At 49.1% G+C, this 21,004-nt stretch overlaps 1 protein-coding gene across 1 annotated transcript in view; it reads right to left on the bottom strand.

The window, feature by feature from the left end:
* MTCL2 (microtubule crosslinking factor 2) overlaps nt 1-14,653 on the bottom strand; it is a 55,861-nt gene extending 41,208 nt beyond the window's left edge. The window contains exons 1-2 of the mRNA XM_023741988.1: nt 14,441-14,653; nt 7,249-7,407 (exon numbers count right to left, since the gene is read on the bottom strand). Coding sequence (XP_023597756.1) covers nt 7,249-7,407; nt 14,441-14,638 — 357 coding nt within the window. The 5' untranslated portion in view covers nt 14,639-14,653. The remainder of the gene's footprint in view (nt 1-7,248; nt 7,408-14,440) is intronic.
* Between the last annotated feature and the right edge of the window lie 6,351 nt (nt 14,654-21,004).

The raw sequence follows: 21,004 nt of genomic DNA, 5'->3' as shown, positions 1-21,004 counted from the left end.
AATTTGTTTAATTACACCGCTTCTGACACCCTCACCCATCCATCTACCCCTCCTAAAGATGACCACTGCTGATATCTACTGCGGTTCCTTCTAGTATGGCTCTGTGTTTAAAATACTGAAGTACATGGTGCTGTTTTAGACTCTTTCCTTCCCGTGTTTATTTAATTCTGAGAGTTTTGATTTTTATAATAAGCACCTTAACCAGTTGCCATGGAGTCAATTCCAGCTCATAGTGGATGACCCTATAGGACAAAGTACAACTTCCCCATAGGGTTTACTAGGCTGTAATCTTTTTTTTAAAGAAACTGGAGTCAAAAGGCTATACACTGTATGATTTCATTTATATGACATTTTGGAAAAGGCAAAACTATACGAACAGAAAACAGATAAGTGGTCGCCAAGAGGGGTAGACTACAAATGGGCACCGGGGAATTCTGGGGTGAGATGAAACTGTTCTGTATCTTGGTTGTGGCAGTAATTACACAATTGTGTATATCTGTCAAAACTCACAGAACTGTACACTAAAAGGGGTAATCTTTTATGGAAGGCTGTAATCTTTATGGAAGCAGATTGCCACATCTTTCTCCCATGGAACAGCTGGTGGGTTTGAACTGCTGACCTTTCAGTTAGCAGCCAAACACTTAACCACTATGCTTCCAGGGCTTCTTATAAGCACCTTAACAAACAAAAACCAAACTCGTGTTCTAGAGAGAAACTTGAATGCTATTTCAAGTTAAAATAGAGAGGTTTATTAAGAGTTTAACTGAGACGCCCATTGCCATGAGTCGGTTCCGACTCATAGTGACCCAGTGTGACAGAGCAGAACTGCCCCAGAGGGTTTCCAAGGCTGTAATCTTCATGGAAGCCAACTGCCACATCTTTCTTCCGCAGAGTGACTGGTGAAATTAGCAGCTGGGTGCTTAACCACTGTGCCACCAAGGCTCCTTTATAAGCACCTTAAAAAAATAAAAAAAAAACCAAACCCGTTGCCATCAAGTCAATTCTGACTCACAGCAACCCTACAGGACAGAGTAGAACTGCCCAATAGGATTTCCAAGGAGCAGCTTGGTGGATTCGAACTGCCGACCTTTTGGTCAGCAGCTGTAGCTCTTAACCACAGCACCATTAGGGCTCCTTAAGCAGAAGAAATACCAAAAAGATCCAGCATCTTTTAAAACTTCTATATTCCTGCTATATTACTCTCTGTACATTACAGAAACAGTATATACAATATAATATTTTTAAAAATAAATAAAAAGATAAACAGAAATACGTATTATATCAGCATAAAGACTTCGAAAAGTGCAAACCAAATTGCTAGTCATGGGTTGGAGAAGACATGAGGGAAGAGGTGGTAGTGGGGACTTTATTCTTTTATTTTATGTGTAGCTTTCATCATTTCTATTTATTTTATTTATTTTTTATTTGTTGTGCTTTAGGTGAAAGTCTACCGCTCAAGTTAATTTCTCATACAAAAATTTATACACACATTGTTATGTGACTCTAGTTGCAATCCCTATAATGTGACAGCACACTCTCCCTTTCCACCAGGGGTTTCCCATGTCCATTCAACCAGCTCCTGTCCCTCTCTGCCTTCTCATCCCAACTCCGGACAGGAGCTGCCCATTTAGTCTCGCGTATCTACCTGAACTAAGAAGCACACTCTTCATGAGTATTATTTTATGTTTTATAGTCCAGTCTAATCTTTGTCTGAAGAGTTGGCTTCGGGAATGGTTTTAGTTCTGGGTTAACAGAGAGTCCAGGGGGCATGTCTTCGGGGGTTCCTCTGTCTCAGTCAGACCATTAAGTCTGGTCTTTTTACGTGAATTTGAGTTCTGCACTACTCTTTTCTCCTGCTCCTTCAGGGACTCTCTGTTGTGTTCCCTGTCAAGGCGTCTATTTAGTTTTTGAATGGCTCAAATTTCAAAGTGAAAAATCTATACCACCCAGTTCTCCTGCCAGAGGTAACCAGTGTAACCTGGTATAGACTTCCTTAAATGTATACTAGGCATGCATTTATGTGCTTTTGTGGTAATATTTTTGATTTACTGAGCTTATATTGCTTTTTTACTTTAAAAGAAATACATATATAGGTACATATTTTAATACATATATATGAATAAACACGAAACCCTGGTGAGACAGGGGTTAAGAGCTCGGCTGCTAACCAAAAGGTCGGCAGTTTGGATCCACTAGCCGCTCCGTGGAAATCCTATGGGGCAGCTCTACTCTGTCCTATAGGGTCACTATGAGTCAGAATCAGCTTGACGGCAACAGGTTTGGTTTTTGGTTTCTTATACGTATAAATAGAAAAAAATACTGGAAGCATACACACATATGCCCACCATCCCCCCATCACAAGTCGTCATTCCCTCTGGATGTTGGATTACAGGTGATTCTCTTTTTCTTATGGTTTATTTGTATTTTCTAATCTTTCTGTTTCTCATATGGGGTCACCATGAGTCGGTATCGACTTGAGGGCAAACAATAGTCTTTCTCTACTAAGCAGTACTACCTGGGAGGGCCACAGGGAGAAGTCACAATAAAATGTTTCTTAAACGCGCTTTCCCCAAGAACACCTTTCCAACAGGCAGAGAAGGTACAAGGCAGGCAGGTGAGGGTGAGCACTGAGTGGCTTGAACTTCATCAGAAAGAGATGGTGCTTGACAGAAGAGAGGGGCCTGGAAGGCAAATCTTTTCAGGGCAAGAGGGGTTTCAGCCTTTTCTGACTGGACCTGACCAGTCCCTCTCCCATTTAAGCCATTCTGGCTCCTGTACTGCTCTGTGGTCTGGAGGGAAAACAAGGCAGGCTCAGAGAGCACAAGACCTTCTTCCCTCTGCAGACAGCAGCTGGCCCGGCAGCCTGGGGGCTGCAGCGGCCCTCACAGGGAGCCAAAGGCTGTCAGAGTGCCTTTGTGGAGCCCCCAGGAGTGGAGCCAGTCCCTGCCCAAGAGGCAGATGTTCTGGCACTGAGCCTGGGCAAGGCGGGATGGGGTGGGGCGGCACCAGGGCACCAACAGGAATGCCAACCACAGGCCCAGGGAGGTGACCCAGCCCCAGGGGCACACTCTAGCCTGGCCTGCAGCAGGGGTCCCCACCCCCCCAGCTACTCACAAGGCCGCCTTTGAGCAGGTGCCTCGTTAAGCATCCTGGCCTAACGGCTCCTAGTAGGAGCATAAACTATGTCCTCCCTTGTCCTTCTTCTCCAGGACTCTGTTAAATCCACGCCACTGCCTCCTCCAGCCTGAGCACAGCTCTGAAGGGGCCCTCTGCCCGCTAACACCTTCCACGCTGCCACTCCACAGCCCTCCCAGGAATAAAATGCACCTTCTGCAGAAACAGCTGGGGAGATTTTTACCTAATTTGGAGGGGATGTTTGGAAAAGGCCTGACAGGAAATACACACTGTGCTATGCATACACAGTTACTTTAGGTGGTCTGGGGGTGGAGGGTGCACCTCCAAGACAGAGGCAGTCATCCTCCAGATCAGTTGAAACAGCTAGACAGGGAGGCTGTGTGGTTTCTGGTCGGGTGAGACCACTTGGTGGGGGAAAACAAAGAGTGGTTTAGACACGAGCCGCAGTCAAAAACCACAGGGAAAGCCTCTGCCAACTGCAGGCATTGAATTGCAATGTAGCTGCTCCTTCCAAGGGCGCCTGGCAGCTCTATGGGAGTGTCCCACGTGACAGGCAGCAGAAATGCATATATTTAATTAAGGTAAATGCTTCTCCAGCCCCACAGCAATCTTCATGGTTGTGATGGTAATGATAATGGCTATTTGCCAAGCCCTTATTCCATGCTAAGAATTTTACCTGTTTGTCTCATTTAAACCTCCCAAACACTTCAGGGAAGTAGGGATTATTATTCCCATTTTATAAATGAAGAAGTTGGGGACTGGTGTTAGGTGATGTGCAAAGCCAAGATTCAAACCCAGGAAGCTGGGGCTCCAAGTTCCCGCTTATCCTGAACCACATAAACCAGGGTTAGAACTCAGGCAGTTAGCTCTCTTCCTACTCCACCACCAGGCTCGCCAGGAAATCAGGATGAGAAACCTGTGCCAGAGAAGGGGTACTCATTCATGTGAGCAGCCTCTCCAGAGGTTCTGAAATACAACAGGGTCTTAGGAAGGCCCCTGGCTGGGGCGAGGAGGCAGGGGCATCACCATAAAAGTTAATGTGGGTTTGGGAAACATAGAGTCCTGGTTTGAATCCCATCTTTGTCTTACCCCAACCACGTGACCCTTAACAGTCTCATCTATACCCAGCAATTCTGCTCCCAGGAGAACGGAAAACATATGTTCACACAAAAACTTACATGTGACTGTTCACAGCAGCATTATTCACGATAGCCAAAAAGTAGAAACAAACCATATGTTTATCAGCTGATGAATGGATTAACAAAATGTGGTATATCCTTACAATGGAATATTACTCAGCCATAAAAAGGAATTGATACATGATACAACCTGGATGAAGCTTGAAAACATCATGCTGAGTGAAAGAAGCCAGTCACAAAAGACCACGTATTGGGAAACGTCCAGAATGGGCACATTTATAGAGACAGAAAGTAGATAAGTGGTTGCCAGGGGCTGGAGGGGTGGGGAATGGGGAATAACTGCTAAGGGATTTTTCTCTGGAGTGATGAAAATATTTTGGAATTAGTGGTGATGGTTGCACAACATCATGAATATACTAAAAACAGTTGAATCGTACGCTTTCAAATGGTGAATATTATGGCATGTGAATTATATCTCAATAAAATAATTATCCCCATAAAAGAGTCCTATCTATAAAATGGGGACAATACTAAGTACATTGGGAGACTATTATGAGAGTTAAACAGCACGATGACGCATGTGAAATGCTTGGTGCAGTGCCTGGTACAGAGTGAGCACTCAGACACAGAGGCTATATTATAAGAAATCATGTCAACACTGATAAAGGCTTTGTGCCTAAAACACAGGAAGGAGCAATGACACTAGATGAGGGGAGGCTGGTGTTACGTTCTTGAGCCCCAGCCCAGCTGGGCAACAGTGCTGCCGCTGAGCACGATGAGGGCCTGCCACCCTCCCTTCTCTCTAGCTAAGAGCTATCTCCATGGCAACCACAGCAGCTTAGGCCAGGGGCCCCTGCTCCTAGCCAGGTGACAACATCGCCACAGCAACCTGTCAGGATGGCAAAGACAGATCTCGATGACGGGATGAGCAGCTCTGGCAAAAGAATTGCTAAGGGACCCTTGTCTCCATAGAAACCATGTCAGGAAGGAGAGGGAGGAGAGAGAGAATAATCACAAATAAACACAGGGCCCACGCCTTCTTACCGATGATCCTGAGACACCACTGGGCAAGTCGGGAGGGTTAGACCAGCCTTGCTGGCATCAGCCTCAAAGGAGAAGTGAATCAGTGTTTCTTGAAGAACTACTGTGTGCCAGTCACCACAGGGACTCTTTACATGCTCGATTTCATTGTTTAAAATTTCACAAACAATACCCAGATACATTCTTATTATAAAAACCTAACTACAGCATTAATTAATCCCACCATTTCTAACTCTTCAGGATAGTGGGTCTTCCTCCAGACTTTTGCTATGCATTTACACACACACACGCTGCAAAAACAGTTTGTTCAATATTACTTTTCCAAAAAAAATTACTGGGATGGCACTATATGTATAGTTCTATAACTTTCTTTTCCTACTTAACAATGTACCTTGGAGGTCTTTCCATGTCATTACATATATATCCACCTTACTCTTTTTAACCTCTTCATGGTATTCTAGTATTCTATGGTTACTCAATCTTATTAACGATCATGAACAACCTCGTACACTGTGTACTGTTATTATCCTGAAGAGACAAAGAAACCCTGACTCAGAGAAGGGAAGCGGCTTCAGGGTTTCAGCACCGTCTTCTGCCAAGGAAAGGCTGGGTGAACCCAGGCAAGCTGTTTCTCTGTGGGCCTCGGTTTCCTGGTGTACACAATAGGGATAAGCTGATCTATAAGGCACTTTCTGAAACTGTCACCCCTTTTCACTATCAGGGGTGGCAGCAACAAGATGTATGAAGACAGTGGCTTCTATTATGGGCCAGTGCATGCCTACCGAGCCCTGGAGCAGGGCAGGCTCCTCAGCAGCCCTTAGCAGCTAAGGCCTCCTCTCTCTACACTGAGAAGCTGTTGGCACATAAACCAACATGCCTGGCAGGAAGGATAGCTGAAGGACTGTTCTAGCCTCAGAGCTGTGGTGTCTTCCCCTCTGGGGAAGTAGACAGACAAAGCCTACAGCAAGGAGTGTGCCTCAGCGGAATGTATGATCCGAGGATACCTCAGGAGCAATCCGATAGCTGAAGCCTGCTGTGCCTCTGGAGTGAGAAGCCACCTTGGGGCTGTCCGGGACACAGACCCCTGGAATCAAACAGATTCCAGCCCTTAGGGGTCACTTAAGCTGATGGTTTCCAACTGGCACTCTACAGAACCTGTTGAGCACATACGACCTTTAAGATGTCCTTCCTTCTCTCAGGGGTGGTTTTCTTATTCATGAAATGGGTATGATCACTAGATTATTGGGCCTTTATGAAAATTGTTGAGATAAAGTGTCTAGCATAGTGCCCACCACGCTGTACACCTAACACATAGCAGAAGTTAGGACAGGGCATGCCAGGTGGAGGAACTGGCATGAGCAAAGACAGAGAGGCTGGTCCCCGCATTCAGGGAACGTCTAATGTTCCGAGATCTGTGTCATCAGACACTGGCCTGGGACCCAGCTCCAGCACCGACTTGCCACCAAGTGGCAGTACCTGGCAGTCCATAAAGCATCTCTATGCAAGTTAGCCCAGTTAACCCTCACAATGACGTGGGACATTATTGCCCCATTTTATAGATGAGGAAACTGAGGCACAGAGGAACAGGTCCTGTGCTGGGAGTTTTGTTATATTTTCTGTTAATTCTCCCAGCAGCTGTGATTCTTTAATGGATGACTGTCTACATCTTTGGCCTGTGAGTTCCTTGAGGACATGAATTGTTCACCACTGTATTCTCAGTGTCCAGCACAGTGCACAACTAGGGCTCAGGAAATGTGTGCTGGAGGAACCAGTGAATAAACAACCTGCCAGAGAGGCATGCCCATGCCCATTTCCCACAAGCAGAGACAAAGGTTCAGAGAGCCCCAGGCTAGGTGGGGCTTGCACACACCCACCACTTCCCTAGTCCCAGCCTGGCCCAGCCCGGCCCTCCCAAGGACACGTGGGCCCTCACCTCTCGCGGCCGCTCCAGCTCTGTCTGCAGCACCTGCTTAGCCAGCTCAGTCTCGATGAGCTGCTGCCGTAGCTCCTCGTTCTCTTCCTCCAGGCGCGCCCGTTTCTTCTCCACCACCTCCAGCTCCTTGTGCAGCCTCACAGAGATGTCCTTAGAGACCTGGGCGAGGAGTGGTGAGAAGGGTGTGAACAGCCTGAGTGAGGCCAGCTCGGATGGCAGTGTCCACACAGCGAGTCCCAAAGACCCCCTGAGGCAGGCATTATCCCCACTTAGGAGATGAGGAAACGGAGGCACAGAGAGGACAAGTAACTCACCAAGGATCAGAACTGGGACCCAAACCCGGCACCCTGTGCTCCCAATGTCTACACCACAGTGCCACCCCAAGGATACTGTAAAGGCCTGCTTGTCTCTTAGGAATGCCTTTTCATTTACCTGGGGCTTTTAATGTTTCCAAAAGCCTCTCCCAGCCACCCTCTAGCCCAATTCTCACAAAACCCTGTGGCAAGAGCAGAAGGTCATTTTAAAGAGGAGAGCGGAGTGGGCTGGAGTGGAAACCCAGAGCAAGATGGGCAGCCCTGGAGTCATTTGAATTCCATCTCTGCCAGTGACCAGTGTGTGATCCTGGGCAAATCAATTCCCCACTCTGTGCCTCAGTCTCCTCAACTATAAAATGGGTTCACTAATGACAGGACCAACCTCGTGGATGAAATCAGCTATTGCACAAAAACGCTTGGCACAGTGCCTGACACACAGTGAGTGCCTGCTGAGTGGTGGTGGCTGTTAAGAGAAACTGAAGCCCAACAGGAGCATGACTTGCTGGAGGTCATGACGTGACCCCAGGGTCTGTTTCCAGTTGTTGGGATACAGAACATGCTCCAATGACAAAGTCTGGGCAGGCGTCCAAGCTGTGCCTACAGGAAGGAGTTAACAGAGCTCACAGTTCTAGGGCTCTGCAGCAACAAGACCTCTGTTCCTCGAGGACACCCTCTGTCCCATTCCTCCCTGGCTCGGGGTGGGGAGGTCAAGAGAGGGGTCTCTGCATATAGGAACTACTAGTTGTCATGGAGTTGACTCTGACTCATGGCAACTCCATGTATCACAGTAGAACTGTGCTCCACAGGTTTTCTTTCTTTCTTTTTTTTTATTGTGCTTTAGATGAAAGTTTACAGCTCAAGTTAATTTCTCATTCAAAAATTTACACATATTATTTTGTGACATCCATAGGGTTTTCAATGGCTGATTTTTTGGAAGCGGATCACTGGTCTTCCAAGGCATCTCTGCGTGAGCTTGAACCTCCGACCTTTTGGTCAGCAGCGGAGTACATCAACTGTTTGTACCCTGCAGTGACTCCGAGGATGAGGAAGGTCCTGGTAAATCACAAGACTCCATCCCTTGGTAGAATGGAGCAAAGGCGACTGGGACTAGAGAGAAAAGAAGGGGGGACCAGGCTGGGGCAGTACTGATTGTTGAATACCTACTGTGTACCATTCTCATTTATCTTCATCCCCACCCTGTCCTATTTTACTGATAAGGAAATAGAGGCTTAGAGTAGAAGTGACTTGCTCAGGGTCACACAAAGCTATTGCAGACAGAGCTGGGCTGGGCGCCCCAGGGGCTTGGCTGAGAGGCCAGTGTGCAAGGGCCACACTGTGTGCAGGGCTCAGCCAGCAGGAGGTATGTATAAGGCAAACAGCCCAGCCCCTCATGCATGCCAGTCTCGGAAATGACCGTGGCGCCTTCCCCCTGCAGGAAGGGAAGGAGACCCTCCCTGGCTCTGCCCTCTGCCTGGGCCCAAGCCCAGCAAGGCACGGACTCCTTGGCAGTGTGCAAGGCAGGCCAGGAAAAACAACAGCCAGAAAGGAAATTTGGCACTGTCTGCAGCCCTCTCCTCCCTCCACTAGCCACTCTCTCTCTCTGCTCCTGACAATCTCCGAGGACAGCCAGAAGCTAGCCCACGAGGCTCTTGCTACAACCTCTGGAGGCCACCGAACTTTCCCCACCCATAAAGTGGGGTCAGCAATCCCTACCTCAATATCAGAACAAGGACTCTCTAGATGGGAAAAGCTGGATTCAAGCCCAGTTCCATCACTTACTGGCTAGGTGACCTAGAACAATTGTTTAATCATTTGAAGCCTCAGTTTGCTCATCAGTAAAATGAGGTTGTTAAAACCTACTCTTGAGGGCTGTTATGAGGAAAAAACAACATGATGGACATGAAGTGCTTAAGCCTGTGGCTGGCACATAGTAGGTACTCAAATAAATACTAGCACTTATTAATGCATCATCAAGATTACTGCTTCACTATTCTCAACAACAACAACAAAATAAAATAATTTAAAAAAAAGAGTACTGCTTCATCTCTGTGCATTGATTTGTCCACCTTGGCCCAACTATCCACCCTCATCCTCACTCTTCAGTTTGGTGTCAGAGTCTTTGCTGGATGTTTTCAGTCCCCAAACTTCTGGCAGAGGTCCCCCAGTTTTGGGCTATTAGGTCACCCAGTGAATCCCTGTTCTGATCAACACTCCATTCATTCATTCATCTTGCTTAGGCACTGGGGGCAGGAGTGGTGGGTTACAGAGCTCAAGGCCCCAGACCACGCCTGGCGTCACTCACATCTTTGTGTCCCTGTAGCAGCGCAGCATCTGGCACACAGTAAATGCTTGTTGAAACAACAAACAAACCCAAGGCTCCAAAAAGCAAAAAAGCAGGGACATGAAGGCGTGAATGACTGAATTATATGGGGAGCTGACTCTGCCCTGGCAGGTTGGGGATGCTCCCCTCAACTGCCCACCCCACTCACCGTCCATGAGAGCTGTGTTCCTGACTGGGGGCCTCCTCCCTTAATTATGCTCCCACGTGGGCCAGCTCCTCTCCATCTGGGAAGGTGTCCTCATCCCCACCGTGGTCCAAGAAGCTTTGATCCATGTAGATCCCTGGATCCTCTTGGATTCATGAATGGCTCTATGGATTTCACCCCTTCCCAAGCCCTCCGTGAGTCCCCAGCACACGCCTGCCCCATTCTCCTATTTGCTCCCCACCCCCAAGGTCTGCTATATCAAGAGAGCCCGATCCCAGATAGCCTGCAGAATTCCAGTGTGGCCAAAAGAGCCCTTAATCTCAGATCCCCACAGCACCCTGTGTCCCCGGTGGAGGCCAAAGGGAGCAAACAGTACATGGCCTGGGAGGCAGGAGCCTTGTGGCCTAAGCATGTCCTTTCCACCCCTGAGCCTCAGCAGTCCTGGGACCTCTCTGCTCTCACAGGTGATTTCTAGAATCAGCTAAAACCTCCTGAGCACTCACCACAGCCGGCACCTTGGCCTTTCATCTCCTCAGAAAGCACTTCGATTATTATCCTCATTCTGAGGCTTAAAAAGGAAAGGTCACCTGCCCAAGGTCACACAGCTAGAAAGCTACGAAAGCAAGATTTGAAATGAGGTGTGTCAACTCTAGAGCCCCAATTTCAACCTGACCCTGCTTGAAGACACAGGTAAGTGTATCAACAATAAAAGTATTAATAATAAGCCTGACAGCGTGCTTACTCTGTGTCAGGAGCTTGCAGCACCCCACATGCCCATCTCATTTGATCCCCTCAACAATCCCGAAGGTAGGGGGGCTGAGATACTAAGGGAAGCGAAGCAGCTGCAGCTTCCGGAAACCAGGGCAAATCCCCAAAGCACAAACAGACGTGCTCAGCCATGAGGTAACTGTTTACGGCGCTGAGGCCTGACTCCTGCCAAACGCAGCCCGGAGCCTCAGCCTGCAGCTCCCCTCTGCAGCTCCTCAGCTTGCTGGCCCCTCGGCTCAGGGGCCCAGGGGTTTAGGGCTCAGGGGCCCAGGGGTTTAGGGCCTCAGGCGTAAGGGCGACACTGCCACTCTGAATCCTCAGGGAGGGGGATGGGAACGCTTATGAAGGAGTGCTCCCTGGCTGGCATTCCGGGCTCTGAGTGGCTGAATTCTCCAAAGAACCTCGGGAGGGTGGGAATGCCACCCTCCTTATACAGATGAGAAAACAGACTCACACAGCCGAGGCGAGCTCTCCAGGTCACACAGGAATTAAACCCAAAGCCAGAACTCTTTTTCCAGCAACACCTGTTACTTAGAAAGGAAACATTCTACTCATGTGTCCTTGGGCCTCCTAGGGGGTCATTTCAGGTGGTAATTTATATCCCAGATTCCCAGAACTTGACACCAGGATACCAGTCACCGAGGGTGAGACCCGGGAATCTGCATAGTGAACAAGCCCTCCAGGTGATTCTTATCTACCCTGGGTGGTTGAGATGTCTAGCCTACCCTTCCCTGACCATGGCCCCAGCCACTTGTCGTACTAAATCAAACCTGTTGCTGTCAAGTTAATTGTGACTCATAGCAACCCTATAGAACAGAGTAGAACTGTCCCATAGGGTTTCCAAGGAATAGCTGGTAGATTTGAACTGCTTATCTTTTGGTTAGCAGCAGAGCTCTTAACCACTGTGCTACCAGGGCTCCTACTAAAAAAGAAAACCAAAGCCACTGCCATCAAATCGATTTCGGCTCATAGCAACCCTACAGGATATAGTAGAACTGCTGCAGAGGGTTTCCAGGAGCAGCTGATGGATTTGAACTGCCAACCGTTTTGGTTAGCAGCCATAGCTCTTAACCACTGCACTGACTCCTACTAGTACCTTATAAATTCTCCTGAACAACAAACGCAGTATCACAGCCAACATTTGCTCTTTTGCTGTGTGAACACTCCATGCCAGACCTTACATCATTTCATTTTAGCCTCACAAACATTACAGGTAGGGACTAGTTTTATCTCCATTTTCCACAGCGGGGAACTGAGACTGAGACATACATGAAGGAGCTTACCCAAGGCCACACAGCAAGCAAGTGGCAGAGCCTGCCCTCCTCCTGCCAGCCAACGTCCTTGCTAAGGTTCCTGGGTCCTCTCAGCTGTGAGGACCAGCAGAGGGCGAGGGAGGCTGGGAGGGGACCTGAGGCCTGAGGTTTGATTCATGGCCCCCTCACCAACAGCCCATCTGCCTAATAAAACCATCGGAGCTGCAAGAGCCCTGCAGATTGGGCTGGTCTAAGCCCCACATTTGACAGAAGAGGGAAATGAGGACCTGAGAGGTAGAGGGCATAGGGTGTGGGCCAAGGAGCTGGTAGAGCAAGTCAGGAGTGTCCCCAAGGACATCTGCCTAGGCAGCCCCCAGACCCTCCCCACCTGGGTCCGGCAAGCCATTCCAGGCAATGCTAGGGAAGTCAGTAATCTGGGGGCCTCCAAGATGCCCCAAAGCAATCCCAGCACATTCGGGCAAAGGTAGCATCCAGAGGCTTCCAGCCCAAGCCCGAACTGTGGATGAGCTCAGAGCTCCAGCTGCTGGAGCAGGGAGAGGAGGGAGGGAGGAGGGAAGGGGGCAAGGCTAAAGCTGATTGGCCAGTTCAAATCCCAACAGAAGGGGCACTTCCCTCCACCCAGAGTCCTGAGAGCCACCCCGCCCCAGCAGCTGCTCTGGAGCCCTCTCCCGCTCTCCCGGAGGCACTGGCAACCCAGTCAGCCTGCAGCCTGCTGCCCGGCCCCAGACTGTTTAGCACCCCTTCCTCGCCTCTCTTAAGTCCAACATTTTTGTGACCCTCACTTAAATCCCCAACTATCTAGACCCAAACTCAGCTCCGTGTGAGCTTCGCAGGCTCCTCCCTACACTCCCCCCTCAATCCAGGGGTTGGAATTTGAGTATCTGTATAACCATTAGGAGCACTGGTGGTGCACTAGTTAAGCGCTCAGCTGCTAATGGAAAAGGTCGGTAGTTCAAACCTACCAGCGGCTCCACAGGAGAAAGATGTGGCAGTCTGTTTCCATAAAGATTACAGCTTTGGAAACCCTATGGGGCAGTTATACTCCAACCTACCGGGTCACTATGAGCTGAGCTGGAATCGACTTGATGGCAATGGGTTTTGTGTAACCATTTATCCCGAGGGCTGCCCTCACAGGCAGAGTGCACTTTACTGGACTCGGAGACACAGCCTTGCTGAGCTCAGTCTCATCTGACAGCCTCCTCAAGACAATGGGAATGCAAAAGCCTGAGAGAGTGATGCTCACTGTTTACTTCCTCTAGCTCTGGGACCTGTGAAATCCTATCTCTTGCCTAGCCTCTTAACTAAGATTTATTTTCTTTCACATCCACTGGAAAGGCTGCAGGGCTTGAATTTGCCTGAGTCTTCCCCAGGCACGTGTGTGTGTTGGCCCTCACCACCCCTAGACTGACATCGCAGGGGCTCAGCAGCTGGACTGCCTTCCAGCTCCTGGATACCCTATCCTGCCTCTCTCCCCTGGGCTCTTCCTGGGGCCATCTTCTTTACACAGTCTTCCCTCCCCCTTCCTGGCTCATGCTCTCTTCTCCTTCTGGCCTCAACCCAGAAGTCACTCTAGGAAGGCACTCTAGGGCCCACAGGCTGTGCCAGATGCCCCCCACCCCCAGTTCTTACAACCTCCTGATCACACTGGGCTGAGTTCTGAGAGTAGGGGGCCCGGCCCAGGTCCCCCCAGACCAGGGCTTACACAGACAGGCAGAGCAGAATTTTCTGGAAGCCCCGTCTGCTAACCTGCATCCTGAGGCAGAGAGCAGTGAGGCCTGGCAGTAAGCTCTGTCTGCCACCTACACGCTGAGTGTGACTTCGGACAGGTACTTCTTTTCTGTGAACCTCAGCTTCCTCATCTGGAAAATGGGAACAATAATAGCAGCCTCGGTGTGGTAAGGTGGCATTTTACCTACATTATCTCATTTAATCCTCATAAAACACTGTGAGGCAGGGGTTGCTGTTACACCCATTTTACAGATGAGGAAACTGAAACATAGATGACTTGCTCAAGGTCACAAAATTAGAGCGTATGGGAGCCAGGATCTGAACCTGCCCTGTGCATCTCCAGGGCTTTCACTACTCTCCATTGGCACAATAAACAAACCTCTGTGGAATTGTGCAGGGAAAATGTGAAGCCCAGCACCAGGCGTTGTTAATAGGAATTATAACATTGCTTTGGGGCATCCCTGGGATCCCCACTTTACAAATAAGGAAACTGAGACCCAGAGAGGTGTTATAACCCAAGGACACACAGGCAGTGAGCCACACGGCTGGCCTGAGTCCCACTCAGGCTTGTCACCCGACCCCCGAGGGCACCTATGAGGGTTGAGGGGCCCCCCGGGCTCACCTTGACGTCCTGCTCCAGGCCGCGAATGAGCTCGCCATCCACCTGGCCGGTCTGGGCGGCACGGAGGCTGCGGCGCTCCGCCTTGCGCAGCCGGTACTGCAAGATGCGGCAGGTCTTGCTGGCCTGGTCCAGCTGCTGCCGCAGCTCCTGCAGCTGATACACATCCTCCTCCATGTAGACGTCCCGCATCTCCAGCATCTCTGCCCGCAGCTCCTCGATCTCATCCTGCAGAGGGGAGGGGTGATCAGGTCACTGAACCCTGTGGCAGCAACGAGGGCACCTGAGTGCTGGCAGCACCCAATGGTATCCTAGCACCTTGGGGTGCCTGGGTGTGATAGGCTGAATAAAAGCCCCCCTCAAAGATGCCCACAACCTGATCCCCAGAATCTGTGAATATTTGTCACCTTACATAGAAAAAGGATTTTGCAGATGTGATTAAGGATTTTGAGAAGGGGAGATGATCCTGGATTATCAGCTGGGCCCAATGTAATCAGCACTACCTTCGAGATAGAGTCTATCCCGAAACATGACTACCTCATGTGTTTCAGAGTGGTACCGCTCCATAGGGTTTTCAATGGCTGTGATCTTTTTGGAAGTAGATAGCCAGGCCTTTCTTCCAAGGCGGTTCTGGATAGAATCAAACAACCAACCTATCGGTTAGCAACCGAGTGCTTAACCATTTTGGGCCACCCTGGGACTCCTTAATGTAATCACAGGGATCTTTGTAAGTTAAAAAAGGGAAGCAGGAGAGTGACAGTCAGAGAAGGAGACATGATGATGAAAGCAGAGGCTGGAGTGCTGCCACTGCTGAAAGGGGGCCACAAGTCAAGGAATGTGGGTGGCCTTTAGAAGCTGGAAAAGGCAAGGAACGGATTCTCCCCTAGAGCCTTCCCAAGAAATGTAGCCCTGCTTAGATTTTGGTTTTAAGACTTCTGACCTCCACAAGGAGCCCTGGTGGGGCAGTGGTTAAGAGCTCAGCTGCTAACCAAAAGGTCGGCCCTTCGAATCCACCAGCCACTCCTTGGAAACCCTATGGGGCAGTTCTACTCTGTCCTATAGAGTCACTATGAGTAGGAATCAACTCAACAGCAATGGGTTTGGTTTTTTTGGACCTCCAGAACTATGAGATAATAAATTGTGTGTTGTTATATAAGCCACTACATTTGTGGTAATTTGCTATAGCACCAACAGGAAACTAAAACACTGCAGAAGCAGAACAGGCTCATTCAACAAGCACTTGTGAGCACCAACTACGTACCAGGCCCCGTGCTAAGCACTGAAGGGGACAGTGGTGACCAACACTGACCCTTCTGTATGGAGCCCCACGTCTCAGTGAGGAGACACATAATAAACAAACAAATAGAAAAATACAGATACTGTTCAGAGCTACAAGGAAAACAACAACAGAGTCATCAACTGGGTATTGCAAGAGTGATGGGAGAAGGTAGTATTATGTTAGTAGTATGTTAGAAGACATGGAACAAGAACAGCAGCCATGCAGAGAGAGAGCCGAGAGATTATTGCAGGCAGAAGGGAAAGCATGAGCGAAGGCCTAGAGGCAGGGATGAGTTCAGTGTGTCAGGAAGCAGAGGAGGCCAGGGTAGCTAAAGGGGGATGTTGAAGCTGGGGAAACAGACAGGGGCCAGACATTTGGGCCTGAAAGGGCCGCATAAGGAGTCTGGGTTTAGGTTTTAAGTGAGTGTTGAGGGTGACCTCACTTCCTCAGGGCAGCTCCTATCCACTTCTGTCATCAGCTCCCAGATGTTCCTCACTTCCCCTTTTTAACCATTAGCTCATCTGCAAGTCTTTATCTAAAAGCCTGTCTCCCAGTAAGACTGAGCGGCTGGAGGGCCACCTCATGTTTGCCTCTTTCCTTGCTGTATTCCCCACGCCCAGCTGGGGCCTGGCACCCTGCAGACTCCCAACAAATATTAACTGAATGAATGAATGCATGTCTAGTTAGATGAAAAACAACAAAAAAGACGTACCAATACAAAACAACTGTTAGACACTGAAGTGAACGGGGGCAAGTGGGGAGCCCCAAAGGCAGGAATGTATAATTATTATGTCTATTTTACAAATGTGAAAATGGAGTCACAGATGGGGAAAACAGCACCTACTCTTAACATGAATGAATGGATTAAATAAGATTGTGCACTAAAAAAGGAAACTGAGTCAAGACACCCCTGAAGAGCAAGAAAAGGCCCTCAAGGACAGTGCTGATGAGAGGAGGGAGGTGGGTCCAAGGAGCAAAAAGGGCTCTTTGTGGGTCCCCCTTGCAGAGGGGACCACAATCTGGCCACCAACTCATGAGCCTCCATTTCCCCAACAAAAATGGGAATAAACAGACTGGGAAGGGGGACCTCTTATTCATCATCCTCACATTTCCATCAAGGGGAGGGAAAACGGGCTTATCTGACTGTTCAGTCTAGGGAAGGGACCAAACACGGCCAGTCAGGGTTCTCTCTGTTCATGTCTGCTTGCCCACAGGACATGGGCAAGTGCTGCTGATCCATATGGTCACCTTGGTGGGTGACCCCTGTGGAATACGGGTGCTTGTCTGGGGTTGTCCAGTGCCCCCTGAGATTGCATGGGTTGGTTTAATTCAGGGGGCAGTACCCTCTGGTCCAGTTCTTAGCAGTATGAAAGCTGACCCAGATTTTTACATCCATATGGTTGACTCCTGGGACTATTTCTCAAAACGGTTCTGAATTCGAGAAGGGAAGACAGAGGAGGCAAATATTTGCTCTCTCAGCCCCAAGAGATACTGTCCCAACGTCAACTGAAGGGTTTAATCCCCACTTGCCACCACAGCCTACATCCTGGGAGTGGATTTTGTGGCACTCTCCAAAGGGGGTGATTCTGCCTCTGCCAGCTGCAGAGAAAGTCACCTTGCCAGGCACCCCACCCCCACATCCACCCTAATATACATACAGACTCACTACCCTGTAACCAGGCCAAGTGGACAGAGCTACAGTGGGAAAAGAAGGAAGTGGGACAGTCAATATCACACCAGTTAAAGAAATGGAGAAGTGAGGGGTCCACACACCATTTCAGCTGGCAGATTAAGGAAGCATGACGGAAACACCACTCAGGAAGTGTGGGCCAGTCGGCTAAGTCTGAGCTAAGTCAGCCTCCAGGTGGGTCTGTGTTCAAATCTTTGTCATGTCATTTACTAGTACTGTACTTATTCTCTTCTGTGGTTACACTGACAGAACCTGGTGATGGGGAGGATGTGAGGTCTGAGTGGACCCCAAGCTCAGGATGAGTCAAGTGACAGTGTAGAGGCTGCACAAGCTCACAATACTGGGCTACATTAACAGATGTATGATACTTAGGTCATGGGAGGTGATGTCTCTCCACATTGGACCACATACAGAGCACTGAGGTCATTCTTAGAAACCACTTTCTTTTCAATTGTGATGAGTGTGTATATGCATACACACACACACCCACATATATACAGCCATTTCAATATTTTTTACATGTACAATTCAATGACATTATGTTCATCATGTTATACAAACATCACCACTGTTTCCAAATTGTTCCATCACCCTTAACAGAAGCTCAGTGCCCCCAAGCAATGAGTCCTTCTTTTCCCCTCCCTCCTACCCTTGGTAACCACTAATAGTCTTTGGTCTCTATACCTGTGCCTATTCTAGATATTTCATATAAGTGGAATCATACAACACTTGTCCTTTTGTGACTGACCTATTTCACCACTCAGTATAATGTTTTCAAGGTTCATCCATCTTGTAGCATGTATAAGGACTTCAATTCTCTTTATGGCAGAGTAATATTCCATTGTATATATGTACCATATTTTGTTTATCTATTCATCTGTTGATAGACATTCAGGTTGTTTCCACCTTTTGGCTGTTGTAAATAGTGCTGCAATGAACATTACCCATACCCACTACCATCGAGTCAATTCCGACTCATAGCGACCCAGTAGGACAGAGTAGAACTGCCCCATCGGGTTTCCAAGGAGCACCTGATGGATTCGAACTGCCAACCATTTGGTTAGCAGCCCATTTGGTTAGCAGCCATAGCTTTTAACCACTACACCACCAGGGCTCCACTTAAGAACTTAGAAATGCAAATTATCAGCCCCACCCCAGACCTAATTAAATTAGAAACTGTGGGGGATGGAGCCCCGCAAATGATTCTGATGCAGGGTAAAGTCCAGGATCCTCTGCTTTAGAGTGTTTCCTTCCGGCCTTTTTTCCCCTAAAAGGGGAAGTGTCCTGTCTCTCAGCACAAGTGCCCCAGCCCAGGGCCTGACACACGGCAGAATCTCAATAAGCATCTATTGAATAACTGAATGAATGAATGATCTTTCTTGCATGAGCAGCTGTCTCCCCAGGCCCTGCCCTTCACCACAGCTAATTTCTGAAAATGCAGGATGTTGCCAGTTCCATCCCTCCATGGTGACCAAGGGGGGCTCCTGGCCTCTTAGGGGTTTGTCCCAGCTGCAGGCAGAATGCAGGTCAGCCCCTCCTGGCACAGCCCCACGTGAGCAGATGAGTGGACAAAGGCCGGCTTGTGGCCCACATGGGCCGGGTCTGCTGGGCCGTGGGCAGCAGAAGCCAGGGATGCAGGACTTAGGCAGGAGCTTGAGTAGGGGAAGGGAAAGGGGCTGCTGGGACATGAGGAGGGGCCCAGGAGGGCAAAACCCTGCTTTATTTAGCTCAGGGGTTCTTAGACTCACTGGGCTCAGGATTTGCTGGGACTCCTCAGGCCTGCAGTCGCAGCCCCTGCCCCTGGGAAGTGTCTATTTTAGCAAGTTCTCCAGTGGCAGGAAGGGGGCAGAAGGGGACACAGTCATCCCAGCTCCTTCAGAGACAGCTCAGCAGCCCTGCAGGGCACCTCTCAGACACCCATGTGTGTGGAAGTGGGGAGGGAGGTGCCAAAATCCCACTGGACACAGCAGGCCTCATGGATACAGAACAAGGTTGGCAGGGTCTCTGTCATGGATTGAATTGTGTCCCCCAAAAATATCTGTCAACTTGGCTAGGTCATGATTCCCAGTATTGTATGACTGTCTACCATTTTGTAATCTAATGTGATTTCCCTACGTGTTGTAAATCCTATCACTATGATATATTTAGATGGATTAGTGGCAATTATATTGATGAGGACTACAAGATTAGATAGTGTCTAAACTAATCTCTTTTGAGATATAAAAGAGAGAAGGGAGCAGAGAGACATGGGAACCTCATACCACCAAGAAAGCAGTGCCGGGAGCAGAGCACATCCTTTGGACCTGAGGTTCCTGTGCTGAGATGCTCCCAGACCAAGGGAAGACTGATGCATCACAAGGACCTTCTTCCAGAGCTGATAGAGAAAGCCTTCTCCTGGAGCTGATGCCCTGAATTTGGACTTGTGGACTTGTAGCCTGCTAGACTGTGAGAAAATAAATTTCTCTTTGTTAAAGCCATCCACTTGCGGTATTTGTTACAGCAGCACTAGATGACCAAGACAGTCCCCCACCAAAATCTGTGGGGAAACCCCAAACTGCACCCTCCACCTGCAGATAGGGAGCGTAAAAATGCAGAAAACACAAATCACACATAATTCCTCCACTTAGTCCTGAATACGTTAGTTCAATGGTTCTATGCTACCCCACAGTGCCCACTTCAGAGCCTAGGAGCCACCCAGCCCCAACCCCATAGCCAGAAAGGCCAGGTCCAAAGAAGCTGGGAAAAGGCTCCCGTGCCAAGCAGGGCCTGCCATTCCTCCACACCCAGCCCTTCTGGTCGCCTCCTTCAAGTTGACCTCTCTTGCTTGAAGGCTGCCCTTAAAGTGTTACCTGATTATTTAACCTGGGCTGAAAATGACAGGAAGAGAGAACAGGTGATAGGAACAGGGTGATCACCCTTCCATTTACAATGTTTGCTTTTCTCTGATTATACAGGTAATCCCTGCTTATTGGAGAAAATCTGGAAAAGGCCAATGGCTTTCTATCCCTTCCACTGGTTGCTACTGATTTCTCCATCAGGCCCAAGCCCTTACCCTAAAACCCAGGCCAACCCTTGTCCCTCCCTATTCCTGTCTTGCCCCTGCCCTTTCATCCTCTGCCCTCCGGTTTCCAGATATGCCATGACTATTGGAGTGGACAGTGGTGGTCCAGTGGTAGAATTCTCACCTTCTTTGCAGGAGACCCAGGTTCAATTCCCGGCCAGTGCATCTTATGTGCAGCCACCACCCATCTGTCAGTGAAGGCTTGTGTGTTGCTATGATGCTGAACAAGTTTTAATGGAGCTTCCAGGCTAAGATGGACTAGGAGGAAAGGCTTGGTGCTCTACTTCCAAAAATCTGCCAATGAAAACGTTATGGATCCCAACAGTTCAACGTGCATCTGATCCTGGGGACGGCGCAGGACCAGGCAGCATTTCGTTCCGTTGTGCATGGGGTAGCTGTGAGTTGGGGACCAACTACTCAACAGCAGCTAATGACAACCACCACCACCTACTGGAAGGCTTACTAATTACCAGGCTCTATACGTGCATTATGGAGCCCTGGTAGCAAAGTGGTTAAGAGCTCGGCTGCTAACCAAAA

The sequence above is a fragment of the Trichechus manatus genome, unplaced genomic scaffold (genome assembly GCF_000243295.1).
Source record: "Trichechus manatus latirostris isolate Lorelei unplaced genomic scaffold, TriManLat1.0 scaffold00008, whole genome shotgun sequence".
In the NCBI taxonomy this organism is placed as follows: domain Eukaryota; kingdom Metazoa; phylum Chordata; class Mammalia; order Sirenia; family Trichechidae; genus Trichechus; species Trichechus manatus.
Note: the sequence above shows the minus strand (reverse complement) of the source record. Positions and strands in the feature narration are given on the sequence as shown.